Below are 12,939 nucleotides of genomic sequence, written 5' to 3'. Positions count from 1 at the left end.
CGTTGGCACTAGTGTGTGGTGCGACGTGGTGAGAGAAGAAGAAACGAAGGAAAAGGAACGAGTTGTCCAGCTTCTGAAGGAAGAAATAAGGAAAATAAAATGCTAATGAATGAGCGAGCAAAGAGGAACGCGTGGCGGGATGTTGGAGGCGGCTTACGCTCGTGAATAATCAGTTGGTTGTTTTTAAGTGTTCTCGTATATTTTTAGGTAGTTTGGGCTTTGATCAGCCTTTCAGGCCGTAAACTGGAGCCGAGCTCCCCCGCACCGTCGGGCTTTGGGCTTGGGCCGTCAGACCGGGCTGCCCATGCCAAAGCGCTCTCTCTCTCTCTCTCCTCGCATCTCTCCCGACCTCCCAGCGCCGCCGCAGTGCCGCACGTCCTCCACCATTCCCGCTCACCTTCTCCGCGCACGGCCTCCGAGCTCACTGCTCCGCCTCACCGCCCTCCACCGCACCACCCCCACGAGCGGAGCGGCTTCCTCTCCCCGAACTCACTGCCTCCCGTCGTCGGGTCCGCCGCGCTGGGGCGGGGCCGTCCACCGTGACGCCCGTGCGCGCCGGCGCGGCCTCGCCGGCGACGTCTCCGTGTGCGGCGCCCTATACCTCCCCTGCCTCCTCCACGTCCAGGCCCCAGCACTCCCGGCATCGAGCCTCTGAATCACGTCCCCATGTCGCCTCTCCGGCAGGCGGGCCGCCGCGCCGCGCCGCTCGTCCCGCCGCCGGCAGCCCCGTCCGTGTCTCGCTCCCAGAACCAGCAATGCCTTCCTCCGTGGGACGAACCATTCTTCCCTCCCAGCCGCCACCATCGCCTGCCTCTCCTCTGGGCTGGCGTCAGGGCTCGGATGATTTCCACTTCTCTAGGTAAGGATCCATGATTTGCTAGACTGGTAATCAAATCCATCGACATATTGCTAGGTTCATTCCGTGAGGTTGGTCCTAGATGACCCTATACTAGTAGTCGTGCAAGCTATCACTCGACAGAAATAGTTGGCTGGACCCCTGTATTTTAAAACCAGATCAAATTCAGGCCAGTGAGCCGACAGTAGACTCTGGTTTACCTCCACTTGAAAATATATCGGCACACCAATTCGACACTCCATGGTTGCTGAATTGATTATGAAATGCTCCATTTCGAATTATACCCGCCGATTGTGTACTGTAAGGCAGGTAGTTCCTTGTGTCAGCGTGTAACCACTAACCAATGTTTTGGTGACTTCAGAGCATCATGATTTTACGTGGAAGACTAGTATGGCTTCGAGATTCATGCAAACCGATATCGTGAATGCTCTTCGTAAAGGTGATCGGCAGCGAGCATCCATTATGCTCTCGAATCTTCAACAAACCAAAGAAGCGTTAACTTCAGAAGATTTTTCTTATATACTGGAGTACTGTGCAGAAGCACCCGATCCTTTGGTAAATCTACTGTCGATCCATATTTTACCTAGAGCACGGAGTTTAATATAGTCATTTTGATTAGTACTCATTTTGATTTTTTTCCAATATGCATAGTTTGTTATGGAGACATTGGAGCTCATGAACGTGAAGGGCATAGATATTAGTAAAAGCCATTACAGATCTGTCACTCGAGCACTCAGCCAAGGAGGGTATTCGAAGGAGGTATGCGATATTTCTTATATACCGAATGAAGTTTTTGCCATTGTAACTTGTTTGAGAGTTCAATCATATAAATACAGTTTCGAAACTGCTGCAAATAGAGGGTCAGTAGTAGTAATATACTAATATACACTTGAACCATCCAATTTACTGTTTCTTCTTTGTAAGCTGTCCAACTTTCCATTTCTTAGTGCTCCCAGCTAGTCAAAATGCAATACCGATGTATTCATCCTTTTGTACAAAATGAAGCTTCAATATTAGACAAGGCCTTTTTTAAGGGTACTTGATGAATGGTTATATTATTTCATGCCTTACCCTAAATAGCCCCACAAATATTTTCATGCTCGCTCATGACAGGCTCTGCAGCCATTGTTTGTAGAGAAAAAACTTAACTTGCAGACCTTGAACTTTGGCGGTCATTTGCTTTCCACGCTGAAACTCCAAAACCATCTAGAAGTAAACCTTAGCGCTCACTGAGTCACTGTCTGGAATCATTGTTTTCGTATGACCAGGCGGTGGTCTTAACCGATCCGGCAGTGCATCCATGTCATCTAAAAGTGCTCCAAAATGTTGTAAGGGGGTCAGGTGGCTGGTATAACTTGGAAGTTGAGAGCCCACCTTTAGAAGGTTTTGAAGGTTGAAGACGAAAAGCAGGGCCAAAGTGGATTTTTTCATTGTTTGTATATAGTATAGTTGTAGGAGAGGGAACCGGACAGTAAGTTGTACCTTCTGCAAGTAATCTGTTATTGTGTTTAATCTTTTATATGAACCCTTTTGATGAAAAATATGTTGTTTCGTTAATCTTTGGTTTCTTTTTAACATGCTCTTTGCAGTTCTTCTTGCACTTCTGCTCTTATGTTATATGTTTACCTGCTTATTGAATAATGCCTTATAGCATATCAGTTTTTGCAGGAGATCATGTTAGCTCCTTGCAGTCTTCAAGTTGTTGACAACCATCTTTCTGATGTAGGCACTTAAATTGCTCACTCTTCTAGTGGAAAAAGAATGCTCATATGCTACTTTGCCGATTTTCAACATCTTTTTGGGTGCCTGTAGCAGAAATCTGAATGATGCTGAGAGCTGTCTAGAGATAATGGAGAAACATCTTCTTGGGAAGTCTGAAATAACATTCTGTGAGCTTCTGAAGGTTTGTATGAACAATTGTTCAATATTGCCTATTTATGATCTTCAGAAGTTCAGTTTCATATCTGGAGAAGAGGTACTAGTGTACCAGAACTTACCTGTTGCGGCTGCAACTATGGGCAGACATAATCATTCATGACATTATGGACTATTTGGTCCTTATTTTCTGAATTAACATCTGCTTGCCTACATTTGTAATTTGTATTCCCTTCTGGTCCATCACTTAATTTCTGACCTTTTTGTTGGGAGCTCTTGCATGTTGATTTTAGTTTGTTTTACTTCTGTTATGAAACAGTCACATGCTTTTTCTTTTTCTGTATTTTATGTTTATGGCGTCTCTTGAGACATTCCTTTTCATGTAACGTTGTATGTCACATTTTCACACGTTTCTTGGGATACGTTAGCTTGCTTACTTTACTTGATTGATGTATCTTTTCAGGTTGCAGTTTTGCAGAGAAATTTGTCTGCAGTTCATGATTTATGGAAGGACTGCACTAGGTATTACAGTCCAAGCATTGTGACTCAGAGGAAATTTGTGAAGGCTTTCTCTACACTAGGTGACCTTCAATCTGCATATCATATCTTGCAGCGTATGGTAGTCCTTGCTGGAGAACACACTGACCATCTGAGGGTGTCTTCTAAAAGGAGATGCCAATCGACAAGATTAGACATTCCTGTACCTGCTTTGCGTGAAGTAGACCATCTCAAACTTGTATCGGACTATGATCTGACATCACCATCTCAAGGGAAGATGGGAACTGGAGAATGCTTGATTGATGCTCAGCCGGAGCTGTTACGGGTGGAAACTCAATCATCAAAACATGAACAATTGAAGAGTTATGTGTCATTTGTTTCTGATGGTCTGTTCTGCATTCCAACTGCATAAGCTATGCAGTATACTTGTAAACTTAGTTTAATGATAGTTATAGAACTTATTTACTTTCAGTCTTGACAATCTTGGTGACAATTCTGAACCAGACAGTCGGAGGATGCCAAAGACATTGAGTTCTGCACCCACTGCAGTGAAGAAAGTTTTGCGATGGGCTTTCAATGATATCATACATGCATGCGTGTACCTTGACAACTGCCAGTTGTCTGAGCAATTATTTCTAGAGGTAACCAGTATGTGGTCTTTTGTTGGCTTAATCTATACTATGGCTTGCCGTCTTTCTGTTTGCTAAAGTCTTTACCTAAGCACTTCTCTTAATGCATCAATCTTCTGGATGGTTGAACATCACTGTGGTAACTTTCCAGTGGCCTATGTGATTTATTTCATCTGTTGTACCTGTTTCATCTAGGTCATATCAATCTTGGTTGAACATCACTGTGGTAACTTTCCAGTGGCTTATATGATTGATTTCATCTGTTGTGCTTGTTTCATCTAGGTCATATCAGTTGGACTGATACTTTCTTTCTGTAATCTTTTGCTTTCGGTTTACTTTCTTAAGATATTCACAAAAACAGCGGAAATCCAAAGCTGATCCTGAACTTGCATGCACCCAATGTGAACAGTAAATTCAAAAAGAAAACCAACCAAAAAAATTCTGAAATTGTTAAATAATATATGCGGAACTCTTCTAGGTGCTTGCAAATTTTCGTGCTGAGATGACATCCCAGGCGGCCGGTAACAGAAAAAGGCGGAGCTCGATTTTCGTTGCAACTTTGGACATTTTTTAGCTCTGTTTTTTTTGTACCGAGCTCCTGGATGTCATCTCAGCGTAGAAATTTGCAAGCACCTACATGAGTTTCTCATCTTTGATGTATATTTTTTTTTGTTTCCTATTTTTTCCCGACTTTTCTGTTTACCTGGGTCTAGATACACCGGAGCATCAAAACGCCGCTCTTAAAAAATAGAGCATGAACTCGGTTGAAGAATTAAATTCATTTAAAATTAGTAACTGACATGTGGAATTGCATACCAGCAAGTATTCTACTCCCTCCGTCCCATAATATAAGAGCGTTTTTGACACTACACTAGTGTAAAAAATGCTCTTATATTATGGGAGGGAGGGAGCAGTATTTTAGTTATTTACTAATTTGCTGCTTCTGTTAGTGGAAAAGGTGGTGGGGAGTGTGGAAATTTCATGTTTCATGCCAGTGAAGTTTGATGTTTATGCTCAATGTTATTCTTTCTTCTCAGATGAACAAGATTGGATTGCGACCATCAAGATTTACATATGATGGTTTTATCAAGTGTGTGATGGCCGGAAAAGGAGTTGGACATGCCATCAAAGTGGTATGCTATCGAAATTTTATGACATATCCAGTTACATGAAAGGATATCATGTTAAATATGATTGTGCACATGCTCTACTGTCTGAATGTTTTAGAAGCTATTGTAATTGTAATGTTAATCACTCTTTACTTACTCTGCATAGAAACTGCTATGTAAACTTTGACGGGCTGTTGGGCACTGCTGTGGACCGTGAGCACACTCTGGACCTCGAGCAGCTCGTCACGGCTGATGACCTTGGCAGCCTGGATGCGCCCTTCACCCCGGAGGAGATCTGGGCTGCGGTGCAGCACATGCCGGCGCATAAGGCACCAGGGCCAGGCGGGTTCTCCGCGGAGTTCCTACGGGCCTGTTGGGGCATTATTAGGCAGGATATCCTGGATGTCTTTGACCAGCTATTCCTGCTGCGTCGAAGAGGGTTTGCTAAGCTCAACCAAGCCCTCCTGACCCTGCTGCCTAAGCGCGCGGATGCACAAAAGCTGGGCGACTACCGGCCTATTTGCCTGATCCACATCATGGCCAAGCTATTCGCCAAAGTTCTATCATTGCGCATCGCCCCCAAGCTGGACAACCTAGTCAGCCGCAACCAGAACGCATTCATTGCCGGCCGCTCCCTCCACGACAACTTCATGCTAGTCCGGCAGTCTCTCCGGATGCTTCACCACTTGGGCGCCCCGTGCATCATGCTCAAGCTCGATCTCACTCGGGCTTTCGACTCCATATCTTGGCCGTTCCTCTTCGAGATGTTGCGCCAATATGGGTTTGGGGACAGGTTCAGGGAGTGGATAGCCATACTACTCTCCTCGGCCAGCACGCGGGTCATGCTCAATGGCGTGCCTGGCCCCTCGATTTGGCACCGTCGCGGGCTGCGTCAAGGGGACTCCACATCACCGCAGCTATTCGTCCTCGCTGTCGACGCGCTGGGCCGCCTCATGCATCGGGCTCTCCAGGCCGGCATACTCCGGCGGCTGCACCCCCGACGCACTGTTCCGGCCGTTTCGCTCTACGCCGACGACGTGATGCTGTTTTGCCATGCTGAGATGGAGGAGGTGCTCGCGGTGAAGGGCATCCTAGGCATCTTCGAGGCCGCGTCGGGCTTGCGGGTAAACTATGGCAAGAGCTCGGCCACGACCCTACACGGCGACGAGGAGAGCGATGCCCTGATCGAGGCATTGGGCTGCCAGGCGGCGACCCTGCCCATCACCTACCTGGGCATTCCGCTCACCACCCGACGACCCACGCCAGCTCAGATGCAGCCGCTAGTCGATGCTGTGGCTGGCCGCCTCCCGACATGGAAAGCATGGCTCATGAACAAAGCTGGGAGGTTGGCATTGGTCAGATCGGTCCTCAGCGCAATCCCAATCCACCAGATGCTCACCCTGACACCTCCGAAGAAGACCCTGAAACAACTAGAGAAGATACAGCGCGGCTTCCTCTGGGCTGGCCGTGCGGCTGCTCAGGGAGGGCATTGTCATGTTAACTGGCGCACGGTCAGCCGGCCCCTCGCTCTGGGAGGGCTGGGCATCCGAGATTTGGAGCGGACTGGGCTAGCACTTAGGCTGCGGTGGCTCTGGCTATCTAAGACGGACGTCGACAGGGCCTGGAAAGGTATGGACCTGCAGTTCTCCAGTGAGGAGCTCGGCCTCTTCTATGCCTCCACCTTCATGGTGCTCGGCGATGGCCGCACGGCACTGTTCTGGGAAGACAGATGGCTGCATGGGCAGTCGATCAGCGAGCTAGCTCCCATGCTGTACCGATGCATTCCCAAGAACAGGAGGAGGGTGCGGACGGTGGCGGATGGACTCGCCGGCAACGCGTGGGCTCGAGACATCCGCGGTGTAGTGGGGCTGCAAGAGATTGGCCAATACTTGACGACATGGCAACGCGTCACGCACACCGCCCTGTCCGCCGAGCCAGACAGGCTCGTCTGGAAATGGACTGCTAATGGAGACTACTCGGCGCGATCATGCTATCAGGCCACCTTCCACGGATCCCTCGCTTGCCACTCCTGGAAGCTAATCTGGAAGGGATGGGCTCCGCCGAAGGTCAAGTTTTTCCATTGGCTGGTGAGCCTAGACCGATGCTGGACCGCGGACAGACTCGCCCGCCGCGGCCTACCTCACCACACGCGATGCCTGCTTTGCGATCAGGAGCCAGAGACCATTCACCACCTGCTACTGGCATGCCCCTTCTCGCGGCAAGCCTGGCATGAGGCTCTTTCCTGGCTGCGCCTACCAGCCCCCGCACCGGAGCAAGATACCTCCATTCAGGACTGGTGGATCAGGGCGAGAGATGCAACACCACCATCACTCCGCAAGGCGCTGAGGTCCACCACACTGCTAGTCCCATGGATGATCTGGAAATATAGGAATGCGTGTGTATTTGATCAAGCCACTCCGTCGCTTCCCGAGCTCGCGGAGGGGATCAAAGATGAGATGAGATGTTGGGCTAGAGCTGGGGACAAGGGGCTTAGGGTAGTTTTGCCCCCATCCTGGGATGTCCACTGAATTGCGTGTAATCTGTTGTAACCGTCTCCTCTGAGACTGACTTTCTACCTTTTCAATACAAAGAAACGCACTCTCTGCGTTTTCTCGAAAAAAACCTGAACTGTACCTGTCCTATTGCGACTGCTAATCACTATTTAGAAACTCTTGATTAAAGCTACTAATGCTACTATATTTATATTCTCGTGCATTCCAGATTGAAGTGATGGATAGAAGAGGTATCAAGCCTTACGACAGTACACTCGTTGCGCTCTCCGTTGACCAGAGCAAAAGCTTACAGTTGGATCTGGCTGAACACTTCTTGGGAAGAATTTCAGATATACAACCGGAGTATATACATGCTTTTAATGCTTTTCTTTCTGGTTGTGACATTATGGTAATTTATTGCCTTTGGAAAGAGATTGTCTATCATGCCATATTTGTGTCCCTACCTCCTGTCATCTTAATTTCAGCTTGGTCATTCATGCTAAGAGTACTTATAGGCTGATGTATGGTTTATCAATAATCTTCGTCTTTTCCTGTCTCAAATAGTTGGTGCTCTTTGTCATACCAACGACAATAATTTTTCTTTAGTTGTCAGTGCACCTGAGTTTGCTGATTGTATGTATAGAAATTAGAACCACCGACAAATAATTTTTCTTTAGTTGTCAGTGCACCTGAGTTTGCTGATTGTACAGAAATTCAAACTAAATCTCCTCTTATTATTTTTGTAGAATGAACCAGAAAGAGCTCTCCGCATACTAGCGAAAATGAGACGCTTGGATTTGAAGCCACATATCTGGACCTACGAAATTATGTTTTCTCTGTTTGGCAATGTCAATGTTCCTTATGAAGAAGGAAATATGCTATCACATGCCGATGTTTCCAAAAGGATAAGCATAATTGAGACGGACATGTTAAACCATGAGATTCGACATAGTTTTGTGTCTATGAAGAACTTGGTATGTTTACTTCACTACTTCCTAGTCCTTCCGTTCCTAAATATAAGTCTTCTTAGAGGTTTCACTATGGATTACATACGGATGTATGTAGACATATTTTAAAATATAGATTCACTCATTTTACCCTGTATGTAGTCACTAGTGAAATCTCTAAAAAGACTTATATTTAGGAACGGAGGAAGTATATATACAGACCTTCATCTTTTTTTCGTCTACAGTTAAGCGTGAAGAGGCATATCACTTGTAATATTATTGCAAGAAAACATGCCCTTTTTTTGTGGAACTCCTAGTAATTGACTTCTGTGGGTGGTAATGAATTTTTTAATATGCTAGCTACAGGACCTCTGCTACGGTCATTAGGAAACAGGGAGTTCACATTTTCTTGTTTCCTTTCCCTTTTCATATGAAAAATTGGTCTATCAAGAGAGTTGGCACCTGGCGCCGGTAGGGGTTAAGGATGCAACGCATAGGTGTGTAACCATTCTGTTTAGAAACAGCGACGTTTTATGGCTTTGTCACATTACTCTCATCATGCTCTAGGCTGATTCGAAATATGTTGTTCCTTGTTGTTTGTTGGCGATGACTGTCCATGAAAGGAGTTGCTTCATTAAGTCTGTACTATGGCTTGTACGATCTGTTCAAAGTAGCACACATCAGCATATGTTATCCTGTCGTACCAGCGTTCTCAGTGTCTAATCTGAGTTACAGTGCCTATTCTGTTAGATTTATAATGCTTTAAAAAGGGAAGCCAAGTTTTAATCTATCTGAATAGGATGTCTTGGTCATTTGCATGTGATGTGAGGTTGGACTTCACGTGATAATATGGGTGCACTAGCCTAGTCTAGGAGACTAGGAAGCACTTCGCAATGAATGGGATTCACAACATTGCTTGTGTGTTAATGATCCAATAGGAATTGCATATTCCCATTGGATCATTTGGTTAGTCACACCCCAAGACCTCACTGGCTTGAAATATCACCATGATAATTGTCAAACTTCTTGTTTAGATTGCTAAGATCACTTGTCACATCTCAGTATGATATTCGATACTTCTTACAATGATAGCATGCATCGAAAGTCTTGGTATTTTAATTTACGTCTTTATATTATTTCAGATACGAGCCTTTGGAGCCGAGGGAATGATAGAGGAAATGCTGAGGTACTTGAATGTTGCTGAGAATGTTTTATGGAACATGGATCCTTATCAGAAGAGTGATCTCTACGGCATTGTGTTGCATGCTTTGGTTAAAGCAAAGGAAGTAAGGATCTATGTCCTTTTACCATTTTGTTATACGAAATGATGAACTGGGTTCAGTTTTTCTTGCAAGCAATTTTTTATGCTTTATCTGTGTATAATGAAAGTTGTTGAATTCGACAAACCTCTTTCTGGTTTGCAGACACCTAAGGCAATAAGAACCTTCAAGATCATGAGATCATGTGGTCTCCCAACCAATACTTCCATTTATAATATCATGATAGAGTGCTGCAAATTGTTGCCGTGTATCAAATCAGCTGGCGCTTTGTTGTCCTTGATGTTCCGAGATGGCTGCTGTCCTACGGTTTTGACTTTCACATCTCTCCTGAAGGTAAGGCTAGTTAATTTCAGTGCCGTTACTACTCACCGTGTAATGCACTGCTAATTCCTTCCTTTAGTTAATTTGAATTTTTGGGCCCCATTTGCTTGAGTCTGATGTCATGTTTTTCCATGAAAGGTTGTATTAGCAAAAGAGGATTTTGAGGGGGCACTGGATCTGCTGGACTTGTGCATAACTGAAGGAATTCAACCCGACGTCGGGATTTTCAACACAATACTCTCAGAAGCGAATGCAAAAGTATGTCTAGGATATAATTTTTCAACTCGTCATCCCGAAATGATGTCGAAGTGAAACTCATGTTTGGTCATTCTTGACAGGGTAATATTCATGTTGTTGAATACATTGTTGAGTGTATTCACAGAGCAAAGATTCAACCCGATGAATCAACGCTTTGGTACACCTTCTGTGCCTACGTGGATCAAGAACTGTACAACACCGCACTCGAGGCATTGCAAGTCCTCAGTATGAGAATGATATCCTTGGACGCAAGCATTCTCAAGGAGAAAGGAGCAGCTTTAGAGGATATAATCCTCAGCGAAGATCCAGATGCTGAATTGAAGATCATTAGGACATTCGAAGCAAGCGGAGAATGTAGCACCGCAGCCTTACTGAACCTGAGGTGGTGCGTGACAATGGGTTCCGGCATATCCTGGTCTCCTGAGGACAGTCCCTGGGCGAGGAGGCTGGCATCCTCTTACGATGCTAACAAGAGACCGGACATGTCATGAAACTTGTGCCGGTAAGTATCAGTCTTGTTTAACTTTAAACCGATTGAGGAGATAGGTCAATATCAGTCTGTTGTGTGGTGCTTACATGTTTTTTGAGGCCAGTCAATTGCTGGTGATGAAGTTCTTGGCATCATTCACCGGGCTAGCACCTCCCCCGCATCCTTCGCCGTGTTTTGACTTGCTCTTGAAGCCAATAGCAGCTGTCAAGGATCACTAATTTTGCATGAGAGTTGATGTCGACGAAGATTAAATCACATGGAACTCACATCCACTCGATGCATTATTTTTTTCATTGATTTTCTCCCCAGAACCGTGTTGCTTCAAGTGAACAGGGGCCTTTTTCCGGAATGTGATTGTATGTATATACAGTGTGACTCGTGGGATTGTATGTATATCAATGCCCATGCAATAAGTTTGTACTCCGTACAAGTATTGGGTAAGAAAACTGTCTTAATTTTTCTCTGCCTGCTCTCAGTAGTGAATAGACCAAACGTGTTTGTTCGGTTTCTTCTGATTTTACAAGTTCATGATGCTACTCCCTCTGTTGCTAAATACTGGAGTATAAGTTTTTTTTAAGGATTTTAATATGAACTACGTTCAGAGCAAAATAAGTGAATCTAAATGTAGGTCGTATTGAAATCTCTAAAAGGATTTATATTTAAAAACGAAATGAAGGGAGTACTATTCATTGTGAACACATTATCCATTCGTGCATATATATTATTTTCTTCGTCTTTAAATAAGTGTCTTAACCTTAATATAATTTTGTAATAGAGCTAGTATAAAGATAAGACACTTATTTTAGGACGGAGGGAGTATATGCTATGGCCAATGGGTTGGTGACGACGACCAGAAACAGCTCAAGTTCTTACTTCCTTTTGTTTTTTCAGATAGTAACGGCTCACGCTGAGCGGTACTCAAGTCTTCTTTTGTGAAAAAAGAAACATATTTTAGTTTTTTTTGGCTATGCCAATTACAAATATACGTATAACATGTGACTCTTTTTTGCGGTATGCCAAGTATAAATGTATGTGCGTTTTGGGGCAAATGACAATGCATGTGCCTTTTTTGTTGTTGATTTTCAGATAGTTAATGGGAATGGTGTTTTGGCTCCTAGATGTAAATACACCTATTATAAAAACTATATAAATATATTTTAAAATGTTAAAACATTTCAAACCATAATTCCGCCTGTACATCCGGATGTTTTATGTTCGCACACAAAATTTTGCAAGAAAGAACATCTTTGTGACATGTATAAGAAGATAAAAAATTGTCTTGTGAATAGTTATGATCAAGCATAAAAAAAATGTCTTTTTTGCAAAAGCCACAAAAATGTCTTTTTTTTCATCAAAACTTTGTGAACGAACATATAATGTTCAAATGTACACGCATGATTTTGTCTTGATTTTTTAAACTTTCTAAAATATGTATATATACAATAGATGCATCTACATCTATGAGTAAAAGTGAATGTCTTATAGCTAAGAGCATCTACCGCCGGATTTAGCAATTCCGACCCCTCAAACGCCTGCAAACGCGCCCAGACACTGATCTGTCACGTCTCAAATAATGCATTCTACAATTGGACATCTTAAATTAAAAACCTTAAATCCATATTATTACATGCAACGTAAACCTAATACTAAGTGGAGCTTGTCCGACTCCACCGTGCCCATTTCTGGCGGCCGGCTACGCTCCTCGTAGTGCCAGTCCGGTCGTCGGCGAGGTAGAGTAGGACATGGTATACTAGCCGGCTCACATGAGTCGATCTCCCGCCGTCTCCCATGCCTTACTTTTCCTCGTCGGAGTCTGTAACCCGGACGGTGTCGGTGGACGTCAGGTCGATGACGGATCCTTCCTGGAAGGAGACGATGTCCACCACGACGCGGTTGCGGCGCCCACACCCTTGCATTATACTGGGCGTCGGAGAGTGTGACTCCACCTCTCCAACTTCCACCATCGCTTGGGTCTCCGCCGCCTCCTGCGCCTGCTGCCTCGCATGACGGGCAAGCCTCGTCATGTTAGCGTTCGAGGACGCCAGGGTGCGTCCTCGACACGCCAACAGAGGGGTTGCGCGTTCGCCACGACGTTCGGACGCCAGACGGATCGCACCGTCTGTGGTGAGGCAGCAACACCGGATCCAGGCATCGGCTGTCCCGACGCTGCTAGTCAGAGTGTTG

The 12,939-nt window shown here is 45.1% G+C and overlaps 1 protein-coding gene across 3 annotated transcripts; it reads left to right on the top strand.

Moving 5' to 3' along the window:
- Positions 1-651: 651 nt before the first annotated feature.
- LOC123449699 (pentatricopeptide repeat-containing protein At1g76280) lies at positions 652-11,216 on the top strand. 3 transcript variants are annotated; one of them, XM_045127008.1, is made up of 14 exons: positions 652-859; positions 1,218-1,411; positions 1,508-1,615; positions 2,583-2,759; positions 3,195-3,615; positions 3,734-3,870; positions 4,896-4,991; positions 7,689-7,868; positions 8,206-8,433; positions 9,549-9,692; positions 9,831-10,019; positions 10,146-10,265; positions 10,346-10,767; positions 10,859-11,216. In XM_045127008.1, the coding sequence occupies exons 1-13, from the start codon at positions 667-669 to the stop codon at positions 10,754-10,756; spliced, it is 2,598 nt and encodes an 865-aa protein (XP_044982943.1). In that variant the 5' UTR covers positions 652-666; the 3' UTR covers positions 10,757-10,767; positions 10,859-11,216. The 3 variants fall into 3 exon arrangements, with proteins under 3 accessions (XP_044982943.1, XP_044982944.1, XP_044982942.1); XM_045127009.1 differs by having other exon boundaries at positions 3,195-3,591; positions 10,346-11,216; XM_045127007.1 differs by having other exon boundaries at positions 10,346-11,216.
- The last annotated feature ends 1,723 nt before the right edge of the window (positions 11,217-12,939 follow it).

Source organism: Hordeum vulgare, chromosome 4H (assembly GCF_904849725.1).
Source record: "Hordeum vulgare subsp. vulgare chromosome 4H, MorexV3_pseudomolecules_assembly, whole genome shotgun sequence".
Classification (NCBI taxonomy): Eukaryota; Viridiplantae; Streptophyta; class Magnoliopsida; order Poales; family Poaceae; genus Hordeum; species Hordeum vulgare.
Note: the sequence above shows the minus strand (reverse complement) of the source record. Positions and strands in the feature narration are given on the sequence as shown.

Coding starts and splice junctions, on each gene's coding strand:
- LOC123449699 (XM_045127008.1), top strand. CDS start 667: ATGTCGCCTCTCCGGCAGGCGGGCCGCCGCGCCGCGCCGCTCGTCCCG. Junction 1,616..2,582: donor AAGGAGGGTATTCGAAGGAG/GTATGCGATATT, acceptor TTTCTGATGTAG/GCACTTAAATTGCTCACTCT. Junction 2,760..3,194: donor CATTCTGTGAGCTTCTGAAG/GTTTGTATGAAC, acceptor GTATCTTTTCAG/GTTGCAGTTTTGCAGAGAAA.